Genomic DNA, 26,690 nt, shown 5'->3' on the forward strand with positions numbered 1-26,690 from the left:
AGGGGGGAACCCCAGCTATGGGGGGGGGGGCCCGGCTATGGGGGGGCCCTGCAGGACGGGGGTGCAGGGGGCACAGCCCCAGGTCCCAGCGCCAGCACGTTTGGGGGTCCAGGTCCCCCGTTTCCCACGCCGCCAAACCGCGCACCGGAGGCTGCCGGCTGTTCCTCGCCCCGGCGCTCACCCTCCACAGCGGCTCGGCAAAGACATTAAACAGCCGTCCGTTTCTTCCGTCTTTATTTGTTAAACCGCTAAAAATTCGGGGTGGGGTAACATTAACAAAAAGGGGGGGAAAAAAAGAAATTTACACAGATTTAAATATCACCCAAATTCACTTTTCATTCCTACACTCGGCTGAGCCTAAAACGACAGGTCGGGGAGGAGCGGGGCAAAGTGATGCTTGTACAACCTGAGTCGGGGAGGGGGGGGAAACCTCACTCGTGGCACCAGCGACACGGCGGCTCAGGCGTCGCACAGCTGCCACGAGACCGAATTCATCGTGACCCTGCGGGGAAGGAGGAGGAAGAGGAGGAGAAGGAGGAGAGCCAGGGCCGCGGAGGCCAGAGAGCACCAGGGCGGCAAAGCAGCCAAGGGTTAACCAACGCGGGAGCACGAGGAGGAAAAACAGAGGCAGCGTGAAGCAGGATCGCGTCGAGCCAACGCCAACCTGCCCAATTTTTGGTTTTCAAGGCTCGATGCAGGTCTCGGAGTGAGCCGGGGCGAACAGCAAGCCGTGCAAAGCCGAGGGAGACGGAGCAGCTGGGCGCGGAGCTGCTGGGCTTCTGCAAGAAGCTGCTCCGGGGCGGCGGGAAAAAATTCTGGGTTGGCAAGTGGTATTTTTGATACCGAGATCGCCGGAGGTGCTGCTGAGGTTTGGGCGGCAGGAGGGCGAAATGAGGCGCAATACGTTCAGCAGGAAGATTTGTCGCAGAGGCCGGATTTAATAAACGTTTATCTACAGAGCTGGGACGGGCACAAATGCAGTATAATCCCCCCCCGCCCCAGCCCGAATCTGCTTGCGGAGCTCTGACAGCCAGGAGGATCCGCAAGCACGACCAGCGATTTATTAAATCCAGCTCCAAAAGAGTCAAGCAACAAGCAGTGAAATGCATTTTTTTTTCTCTTTTCTTTTCTTCTCCTGGAAATTTTAGACCCCTCTCCCCCCACCCCCCAATCCCTTGGGCGTTCAATGCCGCTTTTCACTTCCGAGGATGACGACAGGAGTCGTCCGGGCACCGGAAAAAACGCGGCGTGGTATCCTCAGCACCTTTTGGCCCAAACGGGCAGGTTTTAGCAAAGAAACGCGAGCTCACGGCAACCAGTGGCCGCTTCCAAGAGCCTTGAAGAGGCCAAACACCCCCCTGCCAGCGAGAACCGCGAGGGAACCGGAGGAAGGTTTTGAGTGCAAAGGTTTGGGGTAAAACTCTGCCCGAAGCGGTCACCAAGCCTAGCAAAAACTCAGTGGCCAGACGGAGAGGGAGGAAACAAAATAAAATAAAAAACAGAGTAAAAGGGGCCACTTCATAGTGCTGCCAGGGCGCAGGGTCACCGCCAGCTCTCCCCTCCTCGGGCAGGCTGCGCCGCGTTAGGGAAGGGTTTCCTCCGCGCAAGCCGGCAGGTAAAATTTGACCTGGCAGGGAGGGCAGGAGGGTTAAAACAAGTCCTGCCTAATTCTCGAGGGCTTTGGCATTTCGATGCAACGCTTTGTCCTTTCTTCCTTCTTAACGTCCCATATTCCCTGTAATTCCCTGATGGGAACGTGCTCAGGCCAAAGGGTTTAGAGATCAAAAAAAAAAAAAAAGGCATCGTGTTTGCGTGGAGCAAAGGTTACAGTTACGATTCGCAGTGCTGGAAGATTTCTTTTTAGCTATTGCTGTTATTTTCCTTACACAGCCATACTTTTAAGTCAAGCATGGAAATAATCAGTGCATACAAGCTAACAGCCTCCAGTCTGCAGGTTATTCAGCGTGTTCTTATAAAAAAAAAGATTTTTCCTGCCATTCCCTAAAAAAAAAAAATTCTCAAGAGGATATTGCACGGCAGATTTCCCCACCTGCTCACCCTAAATTCTCGGCCTAGATATGGGCAAAGAGCTCCCGCCGGAGCCCAGCGACGCGGCTCCTAGCGGCACAGAGGTCCTTCCCCGCCGGCGGACGCAGTTCTCTTAACGGGGGGGGGGTGTCTTACCGGGAACTGGAGGGCAGCACTGACGTTTCRCTTTGCATTTTATTGGTTCGCTGTTCCCTAATTCACAGTTTCAACGCCTGCGTGCCAGAGTAAGGACGTAAAAAGAAAAGGAGAGAAAGCCACGGGGAAGGGAGGGGAGAAGGTGGTGGCAGCGAGCGGCTGGCGCCACATTATCTTTTCGCTCGCACAAAGTACAAGGCATTTGTTTTGGGATAGTACTTCACGTTCTGTTTCTTGTCCATGAGGCCCCCAAATATGATCAGTTCCCCTCTGCCTTGCACCACCGTATGTAAACTGGTCTCGGGCGGCCCCACCACGGAGCTGCTATTGAACACTTTCCATTTGACTCGTCCTTTCTCCTTGGTCTCTTTAATGTCCAGCACGTACATCTGCATGGGTTTGCAGTTCATGCTCTGGTACAAAGGCTTGCCCACGTTTAGGGACTGCGGAGGATGGTGGCCCAGGCGGCGGGCGATGGGAGGTAAGGAATGACCATCGCCTTGCGTGGAGGCCGGACGCGGCGCCGAGCCCGCGTCGGCACCGCCGGAGCTCTGGCTGCCAGGGGACCCCGGCGAAGAAACGAGGGGAGGACTTAATGCCGCCGAGGCCGAGGCGCCTTTGGAGGACAGGGCTTTGACRGCCTCCAGGCTTCTCCGGAGCGCGCCGGGAGAGACGGCCCCCGGGAGGGAGCTAGCGACGTGAGGCGGCGTGTGGATCCCGTTTGTCTGCTCGGGGGGGTTCCTCACGCTTCCGCCGACCGTCCTGCTGTCCACACCGTCCATCTGACAGATGATGGAAGCCGGTTTCTGCTCCCAGCTCAAATCGACAGACGCCAAGCGCAGGTCTTTCTGCTCCGGGAGTGAACCCCGCCTCGGCGCCAGGGAAAGCCCGACTTTCAGGTCGTATCCTTCAGCAGCAGAAGGCGTGCTGGGTGATACGACCTGTACCGGGCTGTCCAAGGAAGCGCCACCGGCTGCGGTGGCTCCGGGTGATAAACTCCCCCCGTTCAGCACAGGCGAACCGTCCCCTCTGCCTGGGGAGAGGCTCCCTTCCCGGGATCCCGACGGGGTTTGCCGCTGCGCTCTGGGTCGCAAGGTGCCCCAGCGGCCGTTCACGCAGGGAGCCTCGTCCGTGTTCCTGACGGGAGACTGCGAGCGGTATTCCCGCGTTTCGGGGACCAGGGCGGGCGGCGTGGCGCTGATGGGAGAGGGGCGAGAGTTCAAGCTGGGACTCAGCGGCGCTCTCCCGCTGGGAGCCTGGCTGAAGACCACGACGCACTGTCCCACCTGCAAGAGGTGGAAAGAAGAAAGAGGGGGTTACAAACTGCAGTACGTCCCTCCGCGCTGTACCGGGGAGGCAGCTGGGAAACAGGGAGGGGATTCGGAGCGTTCGGGACAGGCAATAAAGATCAACAAACGTATGCGAGAGACCAGAGACACTGTGGGACCAAGTGGTTTGACCCCGGCGCTTTCACAACATCCCTTTGAGCACCATCCTCGCATCGCTGTCCCAAAGCCAGACTCTTACCCTGCAAGCAGGATGGCACCACAGCTCCGGCGCTCCGTGGTCTTCATTCTCCACCTTGAGCGGTTGCCATGTCCAGGGGTTCGTATGCATGTGCAGCAACCAGGCATCTTTAAACAGCTGCAAAGAAGAGCGTGACCGATTTAGGAGCCTGGTTTACTGCCAGGAGATCTCCTTCGGGGGGGGAGGAACGGAGTTTTGCAGCTGCCTTGCCGCAGACAGAGGAACGGTGACCTAGATTGGGATCTGAAAGCGGAGGAGTGACTACGCCTTGCTACGGCTATGGACAAGTCACTTCATCTAGATCTTCTATCCCATTATAAAATCAGGGCTAATTCTTCGGAGACTCAATTAACCTCGGCGAGCTGCTCAGATAGCGCCTGGGGTGCTTTTTATTAATTAAAGGCGGCTCTAGCTACAGTGGCAGCTTCACTGGGAAACCTGCAGCGTGGGTGCCCAGATCAGAAAAAACGGCGGCTTTGCAGGATACGAAGCCCCAGGTGTCTGGGGGCTAACACACCCGATCCCCCCTCCCCAGGGGCTCACACTTCCAGGGAGACACGCAATTCCCGCTCCTGCTCCCCACAGTATACTTACTGCATTGGGACCACCGCAGCCACCAAGGATTAAAATGGTTTCGTCATCTATTACAATCTGAAGGGGGCAAAGAAGAGCATTTCAGGCCAGGAAGGATGCGGCGCGGCTTTCAGCGAGGCCCGCGAGCGCAGGCAGAGCCAGCCGGCAGCTTCTCGGCAGCGCAGGCGTCGCTGAATTTCGTCTGCTCCAGCACGAGGGGTGGAGCTGGGATGGAGAGCCGGTTTTGCCAGGCCCAGGGGGAAGCAGAGTTCACGCCGCTGCCTCAGCCTCTCCTCCTCGCCCCCCAGCTGCTTCCAAACCAGTCCCTCTTACGGGTGAGCACCAGCACCCTTCCCGATGCTCCACACGGGTCGGATCGCAAGAAGGGAGAGGGCGAAAGGCCCATCCGGCAGGCCGCATGCTTCGGGGCAATATTTGTTAGGTGCTCACAGCAGGACGGTGCCCGTGAGCTCGTCCCCTAGTCTTTTCCTTTTTCAAGTCACTTGAATCAAAACATCAGAGTAATTAAGGGGCTACCGGCAAAACCAACGTGGGATACTTTTTCCTGGATCTTTACCTGCCAGGGGTGACGTTAGCTGCTTTTTGCTCTAACAGGCAAAACCCAGCAATTTGGTTTCTCGAAATGCTCATTACAATTCTGAGTCACGTGCAAGACACAGCACAGTATCTACCTGAACGTTAAGGAGCTTTAAGAGTGCAACCTCACCAAATAAATGGCTAGAAAACATAGGCCTGGCAGGCAAAGACCGCAAAGATAACTTGGAAATTGGGCAGCAGTTTTCAGGAGAGCCACAGGGGGCTGCCTGGAAGCTGGAAAGCAGCTAGACAAGGCTTAATCTCTGGTTTATCTTTTGGCTCTGGAGCTGAATAAGCGAAGAAGAGCATCACCTGAGATTGGCCACCTCGCGGGTGAGGGCTAGGCCCAGAGATGTTTGGCTTGGACCAAGCCCACTGCTCGAGATCCAGCACCCAGACGTCGTTGCTCCTGCAGGGATGAGACAACAAACACTGAGCCGCAGGCACAGATGCTCGCTTCCCTCCAGGTCCCAAATAAGCACCTGGCTTCAGACGCCCTTTGGGCATCCGAAATGCTGATTTAGGGTAGATCCTTCCTGCCAGAATTGGGCTCCCTTCAGGTTGGTGCCTCAAGGGAATTCCCCAGAAGAGGTGAAAGGCGTGGTAAGTCAGCAGGCAGACCCCAAAGCTGGCCTGCAGCAAGTACTAGCTGATCTCTCATCCCAGATGCACGAGGGCAGGAAAAGGATCACCAGCAGAGAGGATCACCGCAATCTCCTCCGATGAACAAACTGCACACAGGCTTTCTGCACGCCTCACCTTTCTCTCTGCTGCCCCAGTTCAGGGCACTGTTTCACACCATGCTGAGCAGGAATCAAAAGCTTGGAAAGCAAYGGCACGGTAATCCCGCACCAAAATGCTACAAACCATCTCAAGACCAATACAAGACACTCCTTCCTTGCAGGAGTGCTTGTCAACTGTCTTCGTCCCAAACTTACATTTGCCGAGATCCTAGSGAGCCCCCAAAGACGATCATTTTGTCTTCGATGACACAGGAGGAGTGTCCTGCCATGGGAGGGGGGCCATGGGTGGTCACGATGCAGTTCCACCTGGGGGAAGAGGGAAGAAAACATTGACCATCCGATGAGAAAAGGAAGCACTGAATGAATGGCAAATAAATAAATAAATAAATAAATCCATCCCAAGAGCCAGCAGAGTCCTCAAGAATGTATTACAGAGGAAAACCTCAGGGAAAGCCTACGGAGGGCCAAATAATAACAAACCTAATTAGAAATACCAATGTCCTAATACTAATACATTTTTAAAACATGACAAAGTCACAAGGCCAGGTTGGAAATATGGCCCCTTTCAATTAAGTTCGCCCTGAACTATTTCCAACGCGCTTTAATTACAGCATTCTCAAGTCGCTACCCAAAAGCGCATTGGGTAATTGACACTTTTGATGATTAAACATTCTCAATGAAAGGGAAGCAAAATTCATCGCCCCTTTGATACAGCATCGGCTCCTTTCTCACACAAAGATCAGTGGAAATACGAGGTCTAAAACCAGCAGAATGGTGTTTAGAAGGAATAGGAAAATTCCTGCCATCTCCCTGGTCACTGCTGGATACATTCTTAGTCTAGGAGATTTAATGGCAAAGAGCTTTCGAAAATGGCATATACAACCGCTTTATCGCTTTCCCCTTGAAGTGTCACCAGAAGCCTTGAATTCGGACCATTGGCCAAAGCAAAACCTCCAGGAGTTAAGGTTTTATCTCTTATTTTCCTCAAAGACCTCAAGCAAACAGCCAAATGAATCACATATTTAAAATCCACACATCCAGATTTCCTGCCTGGCTGGAAAAYGTTCCAGAAAACACTTGGGGAGCCTGGCATATCTTAGGTACGAGTCTAGAGAAATACGGAAGTAACTGAGAGGTCTCAGCACCATGCTCAGGTCTCTGGGGCCTGACCATGATGCCATTTTTTTTTTTGTTCGTTTTAAAAACGTATCCTCAGACACACCAGGATTGGCCACACCACGAACGTACGTATCTTCCCTGGCTTTATAAGMCCTCGCGGGTGAGCTTGGAGAGACATCCTCTGGCAGCTCTCCGGGGCCAAAGCATGCACTTCGAATCCAGATGTTCTCGTGCTTACCAGTTTTTGGAGGGCGAGTAAGTATGGATTTCATCGAAGAACCTCTCCGGCTGGTGCAGAGGGTAAGGGCTCGGCCGCGTCCACCCACCGAAGAGCACAAGCAAGTCCTTGTAGACGACCAGCGTGGCCCCAGCCTTGGGCGAGGGGTAGGAACCTGAGCAGGGGTAGAGAAGGGGAAAGGTGAGGACACCACAGTCAAGGTGGGCGCCAAAAATGCGACACCGTGGGAACTCCCCCTTTAAAAAGACGGAAGAGAAGAAGACGACAAAATTAGAGTCGGGAGCCTGGGAAGAAAACTACTGCCAATTTGTGTCATCGTAATTAGTAGGAGCCTGAAAGCACATTTCATGTATGGCAAAACATCTGTCAGTCACTGAGAGGAAATTACTAGTTTTCTAACATACCCCTTTAAATTATTGCTTTAGCACGGAATAAAAGCAATAATTATCTCCAAAATACCTACTAAYGTCTCCCCGAGGAAGGAGCGAGAACGAACACCAGTCCTAACGCATCTGGCCCTGCTCGCAGCAGCTCACTCGGGTACTCCCGAGCGGTGGCGCACGGCGAATCCCGGTTTTGCAAAGAGACACAATTAACCCTAAGCCCTCGCTGCGAGAATTAACGGCTGCTCCTCGGCAGGCTGCAACAGCGCCCGAGGAAGGTGACGGCTGCGAAGAGCAACATCGGCGGCTACTGAGGCAGCAGCGGCACGGCCACGCGGCTCCTGGGCTCTCCCGTACGTCCTCGGTGTCTAAAATCCAGCATTAGAGCAGGCGTTAGTTCTGCAAGCCGACGGGATTTCGTCTCCCGCGAGGCGGGCAGCTCTCGTGAGACATTTCCCCAGCTGCAGCAGCTCTGCACACCAGCGAAACGGGAAAGCCTGGACCGCGTGATGCTCCTCTGCTAATTATTAAGGGATTTATGCTCATCTCCTTCCAGGTTCGAAAGTCTTGGGGATCCCAGGCTGTTGCTCAGCTCAGGCCAGGCACCTTCTAGGCTGCAAAAAAAAAMCCCAAAACAAAAAAAMCCCAAATCCTGCCTTCTCCAGCAGCCAAAGACACTGTGTCACGACCTTGTTGAATAGACGGTGTGAAGTTTTAGACATCTTCTCCAGTGTCCTAATAGGAGGACTTGGAGAAACACTTTTAGCAGGTAATGACATGCAGAACGGAGACTATTTTTAAAAGAAACCAGAGCGGCTATTTTAAGACGCTGCAGCTGAGCAAAGCGATTCGATTGCGATGGTTTTCAGGCGGGCGTTAAAAGCCAAGCCGAAAGCACCCCCCATCCAGATGGGAAAAGCGATGGCAACGGAGCCCCTGAGCTCTCTGCCTTTCTCTGGGGACCACGCACATTTTGCTGCTGCTCTCAGGTACGTAGCAAAAGGGGAACAAAGTCATGCAGGAAACTGTTCTTATGCTATTTACATGCTCTACTATGTCCAGGACTTGACCCAAGGCCTCCTTAAAGATTAAAATGCCAGAAGAGGGTCACGTTTGGCTACTCTTTGTTCCCAAATTCTCAATTTTCAGCTTTCCCGGTTCGTTACACGGCAATGAGCAATTAAGTCAGCCTGGCACAGACAGCTCCCTTTAGGAGCCCACCAGGCTCAAGGCAGCCGGGGAGGAGAAGCTGTTATACCAACCGCTGTTCCCACAGACATTCGTGCCAGCGGCTTTTCCAGCACAAATATTTCTCCAGGAGGGCACAAACTCGCTCACCCAAGCTCAGTGGTACAAACCGGTTGTTAGCAAATATTTCTGCCCGGCTTGCAGAGATTCAGCTTGCTTTTTGCATCGAGGATACTGCGAGACAGCACCGGGCTGTGGGGGTGCATTTGCGACAGAGACACCAGCACGAGCCGAAAGCTTCCTTTTTTTTTTTTTTTTTTTTTTTTTTTTTTTTTTTTAAAATCGGGACAGGAGTTATTTTTAAACAAAAAGGGTCAGCAAGAATCGTTCCAGTGCAAATCAGGATGGAGTTAGGGAAACAGAGTAGCACTTTGCTCAAAAAGGTCCGGATGCTAGAGAGCGAGGAAAGCAACCGTACCACCGCTACAACCCAGAGGTCGAACCCCTGCCTTGGACACRGTTCCCAAAAGACTCAACAGCAATTATGCCGACAGCCCAAGGTAGAGTCTAGGCCTGTTTTTTCCRAGAAGTTTTGCCTGTTATCGGCCATTGTACAGGTGTAAACAAAAGCGAAGCTTCACTCTGCTATGCATGAGAAATCTCAGTTTTAGAAGTCTAGGCAAAAGTTTGTCTTTTAAAGCTACGCTCTTCCAATCTGGTAACCAGACGATTGCGGTGTTTACACAGCTTCAAAGGAAGCCGGCAACACCAAGACGTGTCAAGCGTTCCCATTTGGGAGCTCCATCTCTGCGTAATCAATCCACGAACCTCGGCCGACGCACGGGGTACGCAAAAATGGAGCRACGTCTCAACGCAAGACGGCTCTGCGTGAAAGGAAGGCGCCGCAAGCTGGTCAGATCGGAGATGACTTCACTTTGCCCATCTCGTACTCCAGTGGAAACACGTTGGATTGAAACCAGGAGAAACAGCACCTCCTATTTCTCTCCAAAGAGAGGGAAGCAGAGAGGTGCTGGTGTCCCAGGAGTGGAGATCTACCACAGCAGCCTCATGGGCACCCAGACGATCGGGAAGGCCCCAAAGCGACGGCAGAATAAGACCTTTACAACATGGCCAAGACACTGGTCACAACCATGACCATCTGGAGAAGTATTCAGGGGTCTGGAATAACTGCACTTAGCTTTGGAGCAGCCAGCGGATCTATTCCAGACACGGGACTGGCAGTTTAAAAGGATAAGAGTATACACACAGACACCTCTGAGAGAAGCTGGTGGCAGAAGGTTACTGTGTTCCCCCTCGTTGCCACCACCACGATGAGCACGCAATGCCACCGCTACCTTCCCACACCTCCTTCCCCAGGGTTCAGCAAGGCCAGGAGCATCTCGAAGGACACAGAGCCCCRAAACGAGAGCCCCGACAGCGGCAGGCCAGGCAGAAACGTGACAGCAGCCTGCATGACTCCAGGTCTCGAGCACGCGCTGTGCAAAGGCGACGTCTGCCATTAGGAACATCAATCGCCAGCAACCCCATAACGCCGCCCTCAAAGTCCAGTGGCTTTGTAGGATGCGCGAAGCGGCATTTCAAAGACCGGCAGCAGCATCGGTGACGCAGGAGGGCTTCTTCCCCTCCAGGATTTTAATGGATCGCTAGCAGCATCCCGCTCTTACGCTTGCAAATGCAAAGTCTTCCGTTCCTCGCCACCGACTCGAGGATACCAGTGCCTGCAGAGGAGCATCGTTAGCTAATTGCACCGTTTTCAGCTCCTTCCTCCGTCGATAATTCCACCCCAATGAAAAGCACAGCGAGGAGCTCTTCCTTGCTGAGGGTGAAACGGGGACCCAAGCTCCACGTCCTAATGAAGCCCCGTATCAGATTGTATCTCCTCGGGGATATGAATTTCAGCACGCGGAGGATGTAGCAGTTAACTACTTCTAAACATTGCCGGAAACATCCCTTTACAGCAGACGCTGCTTATTCGGTAGAGATGAGTGATGAAAAACCGGTCAGAGCTATTTTTTTTTTTTTTCCCCCGACTGATGGATTTTCCTGGCTCACAAGGCAGATACATACCTCAAAGGAAAAAAAAACTCCAGCTTCTACGGGCGTTTGAAGAGAAATGCCAATCTCTGATGTCTTCTGACATGAGCTCTAGTTGCTACTTATTTATGATATATCCTTATAAGCTTTTTAAAGCCTGTCCAGCCCTCTGATGCACCCGGAGCAGCACACGCAGCGATCAGGAGCCACAAGAACAAACAAATAAAAAACACTATCAGGGGATGCTTAATGCACATTTCCACGCGAGCCTTTTATGCGAGCCAGGCACAGCCCCAAGGACCTCCAAAAAGGGGGCACAACCCGCGTGGGATGGAGCGGAGCTTGAGCGATGCAAATAAAAACACAGGGAAAAACCGTATGGCTTCTGATGGGATGAAAGAATTGCTTTGGATCAATATAATTCAGGGAAGGATGGGAAAAGAGGAGCTCCACTGGAGTAGAGCTAAGTGTTTGCACAACCTCAAAAAGTAAAGTTACGGTATGGAAAGAGTTCTCTACACCAGGGAGGTTAAATACTGTGGGAATTTTATCACGGAAGACTAAGCTTTCCGGATATAGATTAGAGAAATACTCCTGATAACAGCTGGGAGCTGTTATTGCTGCTTCCGACCGATTTCTCAGGCAGCCTTAGCTTCAACGAGAGACGCTGCTGTTTTCGATGCGGTTCCAGCGAGCCGATCACAATTGTCGCGAGCCGCTTCAACGTACATGAAAAGACAGGATAAACAAAAACAGGCCCACGGCCGAGTTTCCAATTTCAAAGGGCGAGCCGAGAAATGAAAGCAAGTGAGTCCAGCAGCCGGCGGATTTCACCGCGAAGGAAGCCGAGCTCCCAAAGCCGCCCGCAATCCACGCAGCAAACATGCAGGGCGGTTTTAGGGAAGGGCGCCGGGGCGAACGGTGCCTACCTGCCCCAGCAAAACGCGACGGGCAGCGCAGCCGCACGGCGGCTCGAGCCACGTTCCTGGGTACAAGCAAATTCCCAGAGGGCTGGGTAAGGATGCACTTCATCTCATAATATACAATACCAGTGGAATATATTACTCCCAAAAAGTGGGCGAAAGGCATAGAGATAGATGCTGAACCAAATAATCAGATATAAAAACAACATTGGCCAGCACTTGTCCTGCAGCTGAGAACGTTGCACCTTGACTTGTTCAGCTTATCGTGAAACTTTCACGCCGGCGTGAAACCCCCCCCATCTTTTCCCCTCTATGGGAAGGAAACCGGAAAAGAAATAAAATCCCTTGGTTCGCAGTCCAGCCTGGATTTTTCCATAGCGGTCAGCGGATTTGCCCCGAGCTTCTTCCCCCCGCAGTGGTCCGATGAGCCAGGGTCTTGCAATGGGAAGATGACACAAGCTGCCTGTCCTGGGGAGGGTAGCGGTGCAGAGGTTGGAATAGAGAGCAGGCTGCAGAAAAAGAGCTTTGGATGATCCTAAAAAGCATCAGAATTGGGAAACGCCAAAGGAGAGCTGCTACGAGAAAAGGGAGCAGGTGGGTATCCCCACGGCACGGCTCACCCCGCAAAAGTCAAACGGCAGCATTTAGGATTCGCAGCAACGTAGCACGCGGCTGCCTCGGATTTACTGTCCGACAATCACCCGTTTTTATTCTGAAACATGAAAAATGAGGCTTTGGGATTACAAATGTCTTCAAGGCAGGCTTTGGCTGGGCCTTCTAAACCTGAGAGCTTTTAAGAACCAGGAAAGCATAATTTTCCCTTACCAGAACCACATGCAACTTAGCTTTCCTTGAAATCTGGGCTCAAAAAAATTCCTTCCTCTTGCTTGGAAGTATTACATGAGAGGAAATGAGATCTACTTCTATCGAAGCTTCTCTCTCACAGACAGGAATTAAGTTTTGCAGGAGTTTTAAAATAATAATAATTAAACAAGAACCCAGTTGAGCCTTCCCAACAGGCACAGCCTATTGCAATCAAAAATTTTTCGGGCGCGTATCTGCTGCATGCAAAATATCTCTCAATTAGCAGGAAAGCATCGGCGCGCTTCTGCAGAACTACGGGTGGTTTTCTCTCCCCTAAATCTAACTGCAAGAATGTAAAAAACCAGGTACATAACTTAGCCACAACCACAGCCACTGTGATTTTTAGAGCAGCTGTCCCACAGAAAAGTTTCCTTTGTGCTCTCGGCGCCCAACTTCCACCCTACAATTGCACCGGCTCGTGGTACGAGTGCAGGGAAACCTGCAGCGTTGCATTTAAGGCCAAGTTTCTTGCTGCCTTTCACGTGCAAGCAGAGATCAKAAGTCTCCAGAGAGGATGAGTTACTTCCAAGCTTTGCAACATCATACAGTCATTTTTGCCCTGGAAATTCCCACATCCCAGAGCTTTAGAGTCCARTCAGTCTATAAAGCTGTTTCAAGTCATCGTCAGGAGCATCAGCATCCTCCGAGCCCTGTGCAACAGGATCGAGTCACTCTTTACTAGCGTTCGTCAGCAATTTCTTTATGGTGCAACACTAGCAGCGCTGATTCAATGCCAGCGAGAGTCGGGAGAGTCTTTGCACCCTTATCACGTAATAGCCGGCCACCTTTCTTTGCAAAGCTCTGCTAAATTACTTGTTCCCTCCACTACTTTAAGTGATATTGCACCCTGCAGAATTTGGAGTGACTGGAGTAACAGGCTACACAAAACAACTCTGATGCCAATTGAAGAGCTCAGCGGTTGAAAAGAGAAAGGGTTGATCAGCTCCTGCTGCTCGTCTTTCCTCAAGGATGCCAATGGAAAAGTGGAAATTGCCGTGTCAGACTACACCATACTAATAACGGACTGATTTTTCGGGACGGGGCCTAAGTGCGTATGGGTTGGCAGAGGGGCACACTCCGTCTGTGCTATCCGCCACACGTTTCTTTGAAGTCGCACTCCCAGCTGGCTCGTTTCACTCGCCATGGCAAAGGGGATGTTGCAGAGCAGTGTCACAACTCGGGGAACCCGGCTGGCCCTTCCAGCGCAACACAAAATCAGCAACGTTTCAGGAAATTACTGCCGCGTAATTTGGTGAGCTTATAGCTGCCGAAGGGCTAGAAACCTCAGTGGCCGCTCTTCTTTAAAGAGCATCCTGTGCACAGTCAGATAAACCTACCCAAATAAGCACACAAAGTGGTGGCGGAAGGAGCAAAGAGACGCCGCTCATCTCAAAACCGCTGCTACAAAGCAAAGGCAACGACTTACTGAACGCCTGAAGCCCTGCATGCTACTTCTCCGGCGCGTCGTCCCCCCGGGATGGGGGGAGAAAAGTCCACATCCAACATGCTAAAACACCCCACTTGGCGTTCAGTCCCGCTCTCGGCATCTTCCTTTTAACCAGCTCTTCCCTACCTGCGGTTTCCCTCTCGTCATTGCAGCTGATCATCTCAAAAAGCCATCGGTTCCTGCACTACGCTTTGCTYGCCCGAGAGGCGCGCTGTTCTCCCGTAACTCCTGCGTTGAATGCCAAACTCTGCTAAATATTTCCTGCAAGGAATAAATATTCTCCTTTGGCTTGAAGACAAGCATGATGCAGTGCTTGGTCATCCTGCGTGCCTAGCAGATCTAAGGAGAGATTTTAAAGCATGTGTTTTTGCGAAAGGCGTAAAAGCAGGTTACAAAGCATGAGCATTTTAAGGAGCTCACTGTCTGAGAGCACCTAATACTAGAGTATCGATTGCAAAGCAGAAATCCTCACRCTTAATGCTGCATATTCATCGAATTGCATATTTAATTGCTGCGGACAGGATTATTAATGCAATGGCTCAATAGCAGCATCGGCTCAAAGCAGCGAAATTCCATGTCCAGACGCACACCTGCTCGCCCAGCTGRCTCGGAAGGAGCTCTTGCCGATAGGTGGCCCCACAGCCTGTCCAAAGCCTTTCCAAAAATCCCAGCTCCTTCCCAGCAGACAAGGCGAAACCTTTCCGCGGCCAGAAATCCATCAGGGTAGCAGGGTTTCACTTTGCCAACCGAAAATGGAGCTGTCCCCCCTCACCCAATGTGGGACATAACCATCCAGGAGGAAACACGCGGCAACACATCTAGAAGGAGAAAGGAATAACTCCGGGTAAAGAGAGCAGGGAGCCCGTGGCCGGACAAATGCTCCGACGCAACCACGGTACCTCCTGGACCTCTCGCGCCAAGGGGCAGCGTCCAGGAGGGGAGGGCACTGGCCTAGCACTGGGAGCTGCTTCAGACTATCCGCTTTCTTTCCAGCGCGAAGCATGATTCCTATCAGAGACATTGCAGCTGGAAGCACTAGTTAAGCGTGGCTGGGGCGCCTGTTTGAATTTAAGCCTTCTTTCCTGAAAAAGAAACAAAGAAAAGATAATTTCGCAAGTGCCTTGTTTCCTTTGGTGGTTCGCAGCTTCCCAATAGCTTTTTGAACAGCTTGGCTGAAGTAACCAAACTCAGAGGAACAGAGATCTTAAAAAGAAAGAAAATTCTCTACAGTTTTGTGAAAACCMGTGTCAGGAAGAGGACAGACCCCTAAAAGGAAAGGCCTTCACAGATCTTGCCTAGGACATTAGGATCCCCAAGAATCTACCGAGGAAAAGAAAAGCTTGAGAAAATCAGACCTAACTCCTACTGCTCATGGAAATACCATTTTGAAGGACTGCATTAAAAAAATAAAAAAGAAAAAGAAAAAAAGCAAATCACCCTCCAAGCACTCATTTTTGGAGGTTGTATAATGAGTATTTAAGGGTAGACATTTCTCAATTTTCAATGGCAGATGCACAAAGTTTTACCCCAATTAGCCTAACTCTCCAATATGTTAAACACTCGGGCATTTCCAAACTCATGGGGAGCTACTGGGCATTCAGCACCATTAAAAAGCTCCAAGCGCTCATTTGTCTATATAAGGATTCCTAACCTTGGGAACCTATTTTTGCAGATTACGGTCTTCTTATTTACCAACAGGGCCACAAATAGTTTTCCCCAATTTTGGTATAAAATGCTCGTCAGCAGGATTTTCAGATGCCCCGGGGTCATGTTTAAAGTGAGCCTACATTACCCCAAACTTGGAAAAGTGGCACACATCAAACAGCCCTCGACGGCCAGCYGCCCCGTCCCATTTGAGGTTACCTTTGTGCGTTGTTTGGAGAAAAGGGGGACTGGAGAAGCTAAAAATGCCCTGCACCAGTCTCGGACATGGAGGCCAATAGAGGCAATAGTGGGAAAAATTCCTCCGTTAATCTCTGGAGGGATCTGCACCCGGGGACCTGCTCTCTCAGAATCTAAATCTAACAAGGTTAAAGCAACAAGCTATTTTTCATGCCTTTCTGCTAGATCTGCACTGATAAWGTCCAAAGAGAGGTCTGTTTTCTGGCAATCATTTCTGAGGAAATAAAAAAAAAATGAAAGAGCGCTTCAAACATAAAAGGAACGAAATTGCTTGCAAGGAAAGATGTCAGAAATCACTGCTGCTGCACTAACCGAGCGCAGGGGGAAGGAGGAAAGGAGGAAAGGAGCAGACCTGCGGGTTCAGCCATCCTTATGGCCTGACATGCCTTAAAGCACGTYGGGAACCGCCTTGCTGCAAAGCGGGCAACACGACGGAGGAGCCTGGGGACCCTGTTTGCCTGCGTTTGCGCTTTCGTTAGCCGAGGACACGCAGATCAGCTCGGTGCCGAAGCAAAAGGACCGCTCCACGCACCAAGGCACGGAGTTTCTATTAGAGATGAACGTCGCCCAGGCATATTTCAAAGCCCCAGCGTGTGGTTTTTAAATCGCTTCCCCTCTCATCAGCATTCATCTAGGAGACAGCATATTCAAACCATTCCTCATCAAGTCCGTCGCTCCATCRTACGCACAGGCGCGCCGGTTGTACCGCAGCAGGGTTGCCAGCTCCGATTTGAGGAAAGCGCTTCGGAAAAGTTAAATTCCGACATGCTAAAGCAGAGCGCCAAGCGCCGGGCTGAGAGTGGATGGCAGCCAGCCAGCGTAAGCTATGGTGTGCAACAGCAAGGGGAGGGCGAGAGTCACCCGGAGAGCTCCTTGCTGGGGCAAATCCGCCCTCTTTCGGGACTGTCTCGATTCCAGCCGACGTCCGCGATCTCCATGAAAGAYATCCAGCGTCCCTACAGACTAAAATATTCCCATCTGCTGAACCAGGGTGAACGTGGTGTATCCTCTCCCCCGACTCCGTTTCGGTCCCGACGCAGTGGCCCAGCTTTTCCCTTGCGGTTCAACACCCTAAAGYGGACCTCAAAGTCCCCGGACCTGTACTGAGGCAAGCGGAAAACCACTGACACCAGAGAATCGTGCCTTGCTTACTTGCTGACGGAGCGATTGCTAGTCTGCCTTTGAGGAGCGAATTTCCCACAGTGGGGACCGTTTCTTACATTTTGCATAAGGATAAGGATTTGCTCAGCTCCCAACAACTGCAGAATTGATGCAGCGCGCCGAGAACGGGGAACGGGAGAGAGAAACCACCGGTTGCTTTTGCCTGCTAAAACACGYGCTGCATTTACCAAGTCTTAACACCTCCGTACCAGTTTTTTCAGTCGTCCCCCAGCACAGATAGCCACAGGAACGGGCACAGCGCGGCCTCGGCTGAAGACGGGAGCACGTGCGGCTCTTTCATCCGAAGCCACGCAGCCCAGGCAGAGCGAGCAGCCAACGCACCAGGTGAAGGTTYGACACGGCTGCATGAACGAGCTCGGCCACGAACTCATCCCTATTGCACGCCTATTTCCCACCTCCGTGYGGGCCGACTTCTTTAAAGCGATTCCTGCCACGCTGTGCACAACGGGGAGGCGACAGCAGCRGCATCTTGGCATCCCTGCAGAAAAGGCGAGGACCTTTTTAATTGCTGAGCAGCCCCTACGTTTCTCTGCCCCCCACCCTCAAGTCGTAAGACGGACGAAGAAAAAAAAGAGGAGAAACAAAGTTATGGAGTGATTTCATGAGCTCTGCGGCTCCTGCCCAACCTCCCGATGTTATTCCCGTAACCGAAGTGCTCGGAAGCGCTATGGGAACCCGGCTCGGGCGCATCGATAAGAGAAGTTGAACAATGCAGCCAGGTCAAGGGGCAGCCTGCAGCCGGGCACGATCAGGGTGAAGGAGGGAGCGGGCTGCACGGCGAGATGATTTTCAGACACAGAGCAGACGCTTTATTCCCCTGTGAAAGGCGTCAGCATCGGGGGGGTGGAAAAAAAAATAAAAATCCCTCCTTCCCCGCAAGAGAGGAAACGACCAAGAAGCACAGCTTCTTTCAGATGCACGCACATTTCAGAGCATCAGTTACAGCTGGATTCTGGAAGATAACCCATTACCAGGTTTCTAGCTATTCCTCCATTTTCTACACTACAGATGTTTGCATTCAAAATGCTCGGGAATGGGAGGCGCAGGTATTTTTTGCTCTGATACAGGCAGTCCACATCAGTCYTATTTCTCCTTCTGCTGACTAGCATTTAAGAGCTACCTCTGCTTTMTCTCTGAAGCCTTTATATAACAAGCCAGACAGGATCCAAGAGCTTTAAAGCCAGTAGGGAAGAAGAGGGTGGACTTTAGGCTTTTCCTGCCTGGGTTGGTGAAAGCAGGAGTCACACACGTCCAGTCGGTGTGTATTTTCCACCTCCAAGTCCCTGGCATCACTCACATAACGCTGTCAAACTGCAAGACGCGCCGTGTCTCAGCTGTCCTCCTAGGGAAGAGCTCACCACCTTCTGCAGCACTGAAGACGTCACCTTCACTGCCATCCAGAARGGAGGGAGAGTCTCTCCGAAGGCAGCTATCGACGGGACAGACCTGGCAGAAAAATCCACCAGGAGGGGAAAAAGCTCCGCGTTCGCCCAAGCGGGAGGCAGCACTAGGTTGTTTCAGAACAAAACAGATACAGATGACAAAAGCTGTCACAGGTTAAACRCAAAGAGGCCACGAGAAAGGAGGAGGACAGGGCCCGGCAAAGCAAAGGGAGGAGAGATGTGTGTTGTAAACGAGACTCACGCACATCAAGCATCTGATCTCCACCACAGGGCACTGCTGCTGAACCCAAACACCGATGGATTCGTCTCCTGCAAGCCAGCCCTCCACGCACAAGCGATACCTTTCCAATGAGGCTTTGGCAGATTAATTTATAACAGCTAAAAACCACACGCCTCACCTGCCAATTTTTAATCTCTTGGCTTTGAAATGTTTCACATTTAATAAGGCAAATTTCATTAGAGGCGTTTTTCTAAACCACCCAAGCAAAGAAAAAATTAACATGCCGTCTGTCTTGCACAGACTAACCAAGGGACTAAAAGGCACTGAGAAACACCCGAGCTCTGCAGAGCCACAGCTTGGAGCTTGCTGAACAAGCTCGGAGGCTCGAATGAAGTTAAATTCCATATTCAAGGGACTTTGCTTCCTTTGGAAAGCAGGGCATACTCCCTGCAATACCTCATTTTGCAGTAGAAACGGTTGAAGGTGCTGCCCAGCTGCCGTCTTCATTCCCAGTGAAGCCCTGAGCAACGGATCCCACGTACCTGTAGGAGGACCACTTCGGCATGCTGCGCTTTGTAGAATTTCCATACGTACCGTCAGCTATATTTCTCTAGCTACCAGGACTCCTCTTCAAAAGATGCTCTTGCTCTTTTATTTCCACACTGCAGCTTAGCATTTTAAAAAAAAGCCTTCTCCCCCAGCGCTCCTTCTTCACTCCCAGCCCGACACAAGAGCACCGGGTTGGAGAATACAGCTGTCAAAGACTACCACCACTTCGCTGCTGTTTACTAATCTGCTTGCAAACCTGGGAGCCCAAAAAGGAAAAAGCTCAATATATCAAAATAGCGAAAGCAATTCCGAGAAACCTCAGCTGCTACAGCGCCTCYGTCCCAAAGGACGGCGTGAACGTGATGGGTGTGGCAAACGGCAGGCAGCACGAGCCTGCTCTGTACCTGTACACACAGATGCGGTAACTCATTTTCCAAAATACTGGCACCCAGGTTTGAGCATCTCTTAATAACGCACGGCTGAGCGGATTTACATTTCTACAGCACCTTTCATCCGATGCTCCGAAAGCCCTTCGGAGGCATTTCGTTAGAGCTCCATGCAAAACCTGCCAAATAGGTGCTGGGGGCATTTCGCAGGTCAGGTAYGGAGGCAGAAGTCAGGCGGCTGAACCCGAGGAGGACTTGTTTTTAAACGACTGTGGCACAGAGAAACTTAAGTCAGAGTTTCCAATGGGATCGAGTCACTCTAGGCATGAAGGCTCCAATAGGCTTTAGATCATGGTGGAAGAGACAATGTGGACTTTCAGTRACAACCTGCAAAGTTTCAGCTCTGCAAAGGCAGAAATATGCCCTATGCCTACTAACCTCAAAGGTCCATAAGGAATAAACAAACCAGATCAGGCCAAAAGCTAGAGAAAGATTTTACTCTTCCAGGCTGCATTCAGTGCTACAACAGCATTCTTCCCTTTGTTTAGATCTCATCCATCCCAATTTTCAGCCAGAAAGACACTACAAACATTTGGAGGAATTTCCATCTGTTTCATTAACCTGTTCTACTTTGAAGTATTAGACACYTGAAGCCAGCAGCTGTAGCCGTAATTAGAGACGTTATTCTGTGCCAGATATCACTTCTTCACTTCTTTTGATTCCCAGGAGGCCAGGAGCTATGACATGGCTTTAGTGTGCTCAAGGTGATCCCAAGTTTTTAATAAAATGTTAGGTGTGCCTTCAATTAAATCGGGCTGTTAAACATTTCACTAAGTTTAGAAACACGCATGTACACAAGGATCGTTCTACAGCATTCCCTCAAGGGTATTTGGCTGTAAATGGAAACAAGTTAGGCTAAATTTTGAAAGTTTATTTTCAAAAGCGCTTCTCCTGGTTTCCTTCCTTGCATACATGGGAACATGTTTGTTTTGCTAAGAAACATCTTGCATGCTGCGCTCTGATGTCTTAGGGATCAGCAGCAGCCTAGAGACCGAGCAACGTTGCTTTGGAGAGACTATTGGCATGCTCAGGTCAGGATGTTGCTTTTTTCAAAGCAAGGATGTGCCTTAGATCGTTCGCTCTCTTAATACGAGACAAGTCATTCTGTAACGGGAACAGAAGAATTGCGATACAGGGTCAGACCAGAGTATTTCAGTAACGAGTCTCAGCAGGGACTGCTATTCACCGCTTCAGAAAAACAAGACGCAAAACACAGTCAAGGACAACCTGCACAACCTCAGGAGATCTTAAGGCACAATGGATTTTGAACAAATCCAAACTCGAGAATGTTTCCTCTATTCAAACTGTTTTTTTATTCTTCAAGTCCCACTAAACCCTTGGACTGCCCTGTAGTCATGAGTCCTGTGCACGATTTATACGGCGCACGTACAACGTTATAACACTGCCGTAGTTGAGAACTGTTGCCTCACACTTTCGTTTCAGTGAAGGCCAGTTCTGCTTCATGGGCACGCAGATAAACACGGGCAATTTAACCCTTCTCTGGCAAGACTTGCTCTTCATAACCACAGTGCATCRCCTCCTTCCAACTTGTTCTTGACATGAGGGTTTGAGAAGCAGGCGACACTCTCAGACACCGGCATTCAGCTGCGCAACCTCCCTGTACCACCCAGGAACACCTTCTTGGAAGCTATTTCTTTGCTATGGCTCATGTCTGCTTTCAAATCCATAAAGCACAAGAGGCCCCGAACAAGGAAGCTCACCCCAAACCAGGACCGTTTTGAAGAGCGCTATGAAACTTGAGCAACTGTTTTGAAAACTTGCCGCTGTTTTCCAAGAGAAGGTTATGGAAACAGGACTTTTTGCTGGGGGCAAGGTTTTTGGACAGCTTTGTCAAGGGCAAACCACTCCATTTGCGCTAAATGACTAAAGGGCAGGTTTCTTGCTCTCTCATGCTGCAGCCAAAACAGCCTCCCACAGCAAAAGGGCCACATCTGATACAACCACCTTGGACAGGTGACAGCAGCGTCCCTCCTCCTACCTCCTTTAGCCTGTTAGTTTTGTTGACACAACATCAAAGGCACCTTCCCCTCTGCTCACAAGGGCAAACCCGATCCTAAAACTCCTGAAACTCCAGCAGCTCTTACTCAAAACACAGGCCAGTAACAGGCACTGCTGAAATGCTGAAGACTGGAGATGGACCTGGGGAGAGAACAGGGCTAAGAGAATCAGACACAGATTTTTGCACAGTTACTGCATCGTATCGAGGCTCTCTGGTTGTTTTAAGTACAAACTTTAAGCTCAAGCTCTTTACTAATTTCACTTCTGGCTACAGCAGTAAAAGACGGGGAGGATCGGTCACTCCGAAGCGGCTAAGACCCGACACCGGCTATCTGTCTCTGCAAATTAACGGTGACGGTCGGGGCATCTAACAAACTTGTTTTGCCTTCCAATCTGTTTCCAGCCTGCAGTTTTAAGAAAAAGAGAAGCATTCCCACCTCCCCAGCAAGAGCTAAAGCGGCTTAATCACAGGGAGACGAAAACACCAGGAAACAAGCCCCAGGAAGTTTTACCCTCCTACCGGAAGGGCGGACTCGGGGCTCGTTGCATGGCAGACCTTTTCACAGCAAACAGGAAGAGCAAAGTCATAAGTCTCCTGAACTCCTCTGATATCGGAGTGGGAGGAGGGAGGCCCTGCCATTGCCCGACAGCGGGAATGCATCCCGCCTTGAGGGTGGGGACGGGCATTTTTCGCATAGAGCTTTCTTGCCTTCTCGTGTAGCTATAGGGAAGCAAAGCAGGGGATCACGCTCGGCCAAGGACAAGCAAAGCAGAAGCAACCGGGAAGACGCGCAGACTCCAAGACTTCAGCTGGCTTCATTCACGGCCATTCCTCTCCCCACAAAGACCCGGTCTTTATAAAATAAGCAATGGCAACCCAAACACAATAAAAGACTATTTCAAAAAAAGCTTTTCACCTCTACCCGATAAGCCCCTGGGAGCCCAGGTGGTCTCTGGTGGGACTACTAGCATTTTCTGCTCTCCAATGGGAAAAAGTATTTGCCAGTTTGGTGTGTGACTCTGGCAGGCAGAGGCCAAGTGCAGGGCTCCCGAAGAAGCTTAAACTAACAAATCCAGGAAGGGAGAAAGTCTGCAGAAAGGCACAGTTGCTTTGGGAGCCTCAACGGCACAGGCGGGCCAGGAAGATGATTGCTTGGAGATACRTTCTCATTCCTGCCTGTCAATTACCCACTGCAGCTGGAGGATAACAGGAACGTAAAACACGGATCGGAAGAAGACATTAAAGGGTCTGGGTCAACGTTGATGGCTAAGGCAGCTTCTCCTAGGACCTGCCACACCGTTTTCAAAGCACAGAGAAGGAAGGATTCCCATCAAGACTGTTTCACAGGCCTGCAAGGAAATGGGACATGTCTTCCCTGGCATTGGCATAGTAGATCTGCACTCAGGGCCAAGTCCCAGGTGTCAGCAACCACACCAAAACCCTCAACATACACGTTCCTCCCTCCACCCATTGCACCAGGTCCTCTGGGCCACTGTCGAGTTGGTTTTGGTTTCCTTCCCGGCTGTTTCAGCTGCACAAAAGCTCCTTTTCAGGGAGCACTAGAGGACTATCGACACTGAAAGCAATCCTGCCCACGCCATCACAGCAAGAACAGCATGCCAGAGCTTGATTTAGAGGAGCGAGACTAACCTCAGCCTCTAGCTGGATAAACAAACCCCAGCTTAAAACACCTCCAACCCTCTATCAGATTATCCTCTGTGTAGATAGGCTAGAAGTCAAAGAAAAGCCCAGACTGACTATGCAAATAAAGCATCCCAACACCTCCCTTTAGCAGGCGCATGGGATTGCTCCTTGCAAGCCGGGCTCTTCTCCCAGCAGTGGGGCTGAGCTGACAGTAATGAAGACGGGAGGAAAGAGCTCGTGGAGGAAGGCACCTGCCTTCCAGGGAGCAGCTACCTGAGGAGAACATTTCAGCTGTAATTTTGTACTCCAAACGACAAAACAGGATGGTATCATTGATCTGAGTAGAAAACACAGTAAATCCCTGTGGGCGTTTCAACTCCTCTGCAGCTGGGAACGACTAAAATTATACCCCAGCAGCAGAAGCTGACAGCAAACAAGTGCCTCTCTTCCGCGGCCAGGTAACCAACTCTGCACATTTCCCTCAAAAAGTAAATAAATCCTCCAGCTTCAGCCAGGCTGACCTCACCTGGCATCCACGCATGCCCTCCTTGCCAAGCTCCCTTCGCGCGCAGAGCGCGACAGCATCCTCGCACGCCTGTCTCCATTGGCACCTCCCCTCCAGGGTTCCCACATAATTAATATAAGGCCATTAATTATCCTTCTGCACACTCCCTTCTGCTCRAGCTGCATTTGCATGTGGGAGTGAGAGAGGTGCAAAGTAACTCAAGCGGCCAAAAGAGCTCGAGGGAGAAGAGTTTAGAGGCATTCCTAAAATAAAGATCTTGCTAGCTACCCTCCCTTTTTAAAAGYGTTGAACTCCAGCAGGGAAAAGCGCTACATAAGAAGCTAGGCATTAACTCCCTTGTTCTGCTACTGTCTCATAAGTAGAAAGTCAACACCATTGTTTGAGATCTAAGCAAAAAGTGCTTTGAAACCTCAAAAATTAGGGTTTTTTGAAGCAATTATCTCCCTCCTCCGTCTCCAAGACTAAAGAAACCCAGCCCAATTATTTCTTTGAAGGCTAAATATTTACTCCTCAAGTGCAATAGCTCAGACTGGAGATGAATTATCCAACTCCGACGTCATCTAGTCCAATGCCTCTGAGTAAGAAAAGCAAAACGAAGAYGCAGCTATGAACAAAAAGGGAACTTTTTCCTGAACTGCGTACAGACCTTCACGTAGGGGAATGGGATGAAGCTGTTTCAGCTCACTTGAGCCACTGCACTGGGCAGGGTCCAAGATCCTTAGCTTGGTCCTGGCACCATGCTTTCACTTCCTTTAGGCAGCCCTACCCAGGTGTTTTCCRCTCCAACAGCAAAGTACGTAGAGGCAGAGAAAGTGGACTACAGGAAAAAGCAAATTAGTTTCTTGACATAGGAAAGGCAGTCCTGGTTGCTCCCTATGGGGAAAAGAACCAAGTACRTGCTGGCTCTGCTCTAAAGAGCAGGCAGATCACAAGGTCAGCCTTCAGCGATGACTGAAAGCAAGTTGTGAATTCAAGTATTTTTTCAGGACATAAGCAGTGTCTCACTGGATTAGACACCCATGCTAAACAAGGGCAAAAAGTTACTGTGGGTTGCCAAACCTCTCCAAGCAAGACTATGGCCTCATGGAGAAGTCGTCACCTTCTTCTGGAGAAAGACCTACCCTGCGGAGTCATAGGATGAGCTATCTCGAACAAAAGGGTGGGAATTCCTCCTAAACCTCCTGGAGCAATTAGCTTGCACACACCCTGTGCTGAAGCAAGCGTTAATCAATCAAAGTCAGCTCTCCTTTTAAAATCCCTCTCGCATTACTTGCATCTCACTCCCAGCTTCAAAGCTCTCGGCTTTTGCCCCCTCCAGTCACTTTTCTTTCCCAGGCAGTGGGTGCCAACGCTTTGGTTAGGGCACCAAAAAAGCAGCTATGTGCAAGAAACCACCACCGGCGCAAGCATGGGTGACTCATCTTCTCTGAAGACAGACGAACAAGAGCACTCTGTTCGGCGAGACTGCCTGAAGTTTCAGTTGCGATCTGATCTCGCTACATGCGCTCATGACAGCATGCAGAAATATTTCCTCGGGGGATCTTCCCATGGGACTTAACTCTGACACATATTCCCACAGGACTCGTTCTTTTAAAAGTGCTATTTGTTAGTAAGGCAGTGGGAATTTTACTTTACAAAAATACCAACGGGGTGACGGAGGCGCAGAGCTGGGTGCTGGCAGCCGGGCTCATTAACACAGCGCGAGTACTAACTGCGAGTCATGGCCTACATTGAATCCAACGGAAGAACTTGCCAGGCTGCAAGAATAGTCATCCTGGGGCAGACCAGAGGTCTGYACAGCCCTGTATCCTGTTTATGCTACCCATGGCCTCTCCTCCACCCTTGACCAGAGAGAGAGGAGCTGGAGAGCATTATGGCAGGGAAGGAGGAAGAAATAAGTTATTTTCTACATACCTGTAGTGCGTCAGCTTTAAAGTTCTAGCTTAGTTTTCTCTTCATTTTAAGTCACACCTTTATAGGCTCCATGCTTCAATCCAACACGGTTTGCTTAATTTTAGTGCTTAGAYGTCACGCACTACATTTGCCAATTCAAAAATCAAATCTAGTCAAAGTGTTAAGACCCGTGAAGCCTTATATCCAGAGAACTGTCATCACACACAAAGTATGTGCCAACATTTTAAAGCCACACCTGAGTAAATCCCAAGATAACCCTAGCAGGCAGAAACATCTCAATTTTGGAGGACTTGAGTGAAGTATCTGATGGGAAAATATGGCTTTAAACGACAACCAAGTAGTCCACAATACTGGAGGCTCAATACCCAGGACAACTCAACAAGGAAAGCATGGCAGATGCCAAGCTACTCTCCCTTTCCTCTTCTTCCCGCTCTTCRTTAAATGTAAAGTTTTTGCTGAAATTGGTACTTCTATACTCACTTTTCACTGACAAAGMGCTTCCCCCCAATTCTTATACTTTTACCAAAGTTATTCCAGTCAAATACAGAGATATATGGAAAACAAGTGCTTGGTGTGCGACATTTTGAGTTCAGAACCAGTGTGGGAAATAATCTGCAGCATTTTCCTGCTCTGCTTGGAGCATGTGGACTGCAGGAATGTACCTGTTTTCCCACACTTCCCTGGTTGTTGTGGGTAGCCAGCATGGGCATGTCTCATCCACTCCTCAAAATACCTGAAGTGGCAGCYACCAAAGCTCCATGAAAATCGCCGTTCTGGGACTCCTATCAACACAGGCTCGTGACCTCAGTTAAGTGTCCCTCATTCCGCATAGGATAGAGAAGCATTGAATAGCTTCTCCAGACAAAGAGGAAAACCAGGAATGACTCAACTCATTTCACAGTACCGTGCTGCAGGTGTAAGGACGCACAGATATTCTGTGTTTAAAAGATATATGACCTGAAAACCGTTCAGACAATGATAACACATGAGGGGAAAAATACAGAATCAAAYCGTTTAGCCCTGTGGGCAAGATAAATTTTGAT

At 50.5% G+C, this 26,690-nt stretch overlaps 1 protein-coding gene across 3 annotated transcripts in view; it reads right to left on the minus strand.

Moving 5' to 3' along the window:
* Positions 1–217: 217 nt before the first annotated feature.
* The window catches only part of FBXO42 (F-box protein 42), a 37,843-nt gene continuing 11,370 nt past the window's right edge, over positions 218–26,690 (minus strand). For all 3 annotated transcript variants that reach the window (XM_026089900.1, XM_026089899.1, XM_026089898.1), the window contains 6 exons: positions 6,982–7,135; positions 5,820–5,930; positions 5,194–5,290; positions 4,306–4,362; positions 3,712–3,828; positions 218–3,470 (listed from right to left, as the gene is read on the minus strand). In XM_026089900.1, the coding sequence (XP_025945685.1) occupies positions 2,355–3,470; positions 3,712–3,828; positions 4,306–4,362; positions 5,194–5,290; positions 5,820–5,930; positions 6,982–7,135 (1,652 nt within the window). In that variant the 3' untranslated portion in view covers positions 218–2,354. The remainder of the gene's footprint in view (positions 3,471–3,711; positions 3,829–4,305; positions 4,363–5,193; positions 5,291–5,819; positions 5,931–6,981; positions 7,136–26,690) is intronic.

Source organism: Apteryx rowi, unplaced genomic scaffold, assembly GCF_003343035.1.
Source record: "Apteryx rowi isolate R43461 unplaced genomic scaffold, aptRow1 scaffold_835, whole genome shotgun sequence".
Classification (NCBI taxonomy): domain Eukaryota; kingdom Metazoa; phylum Chordata; class Aves; order Apterygiformes; family Apterygidae; genus Apteryx; species Apteryx rowi.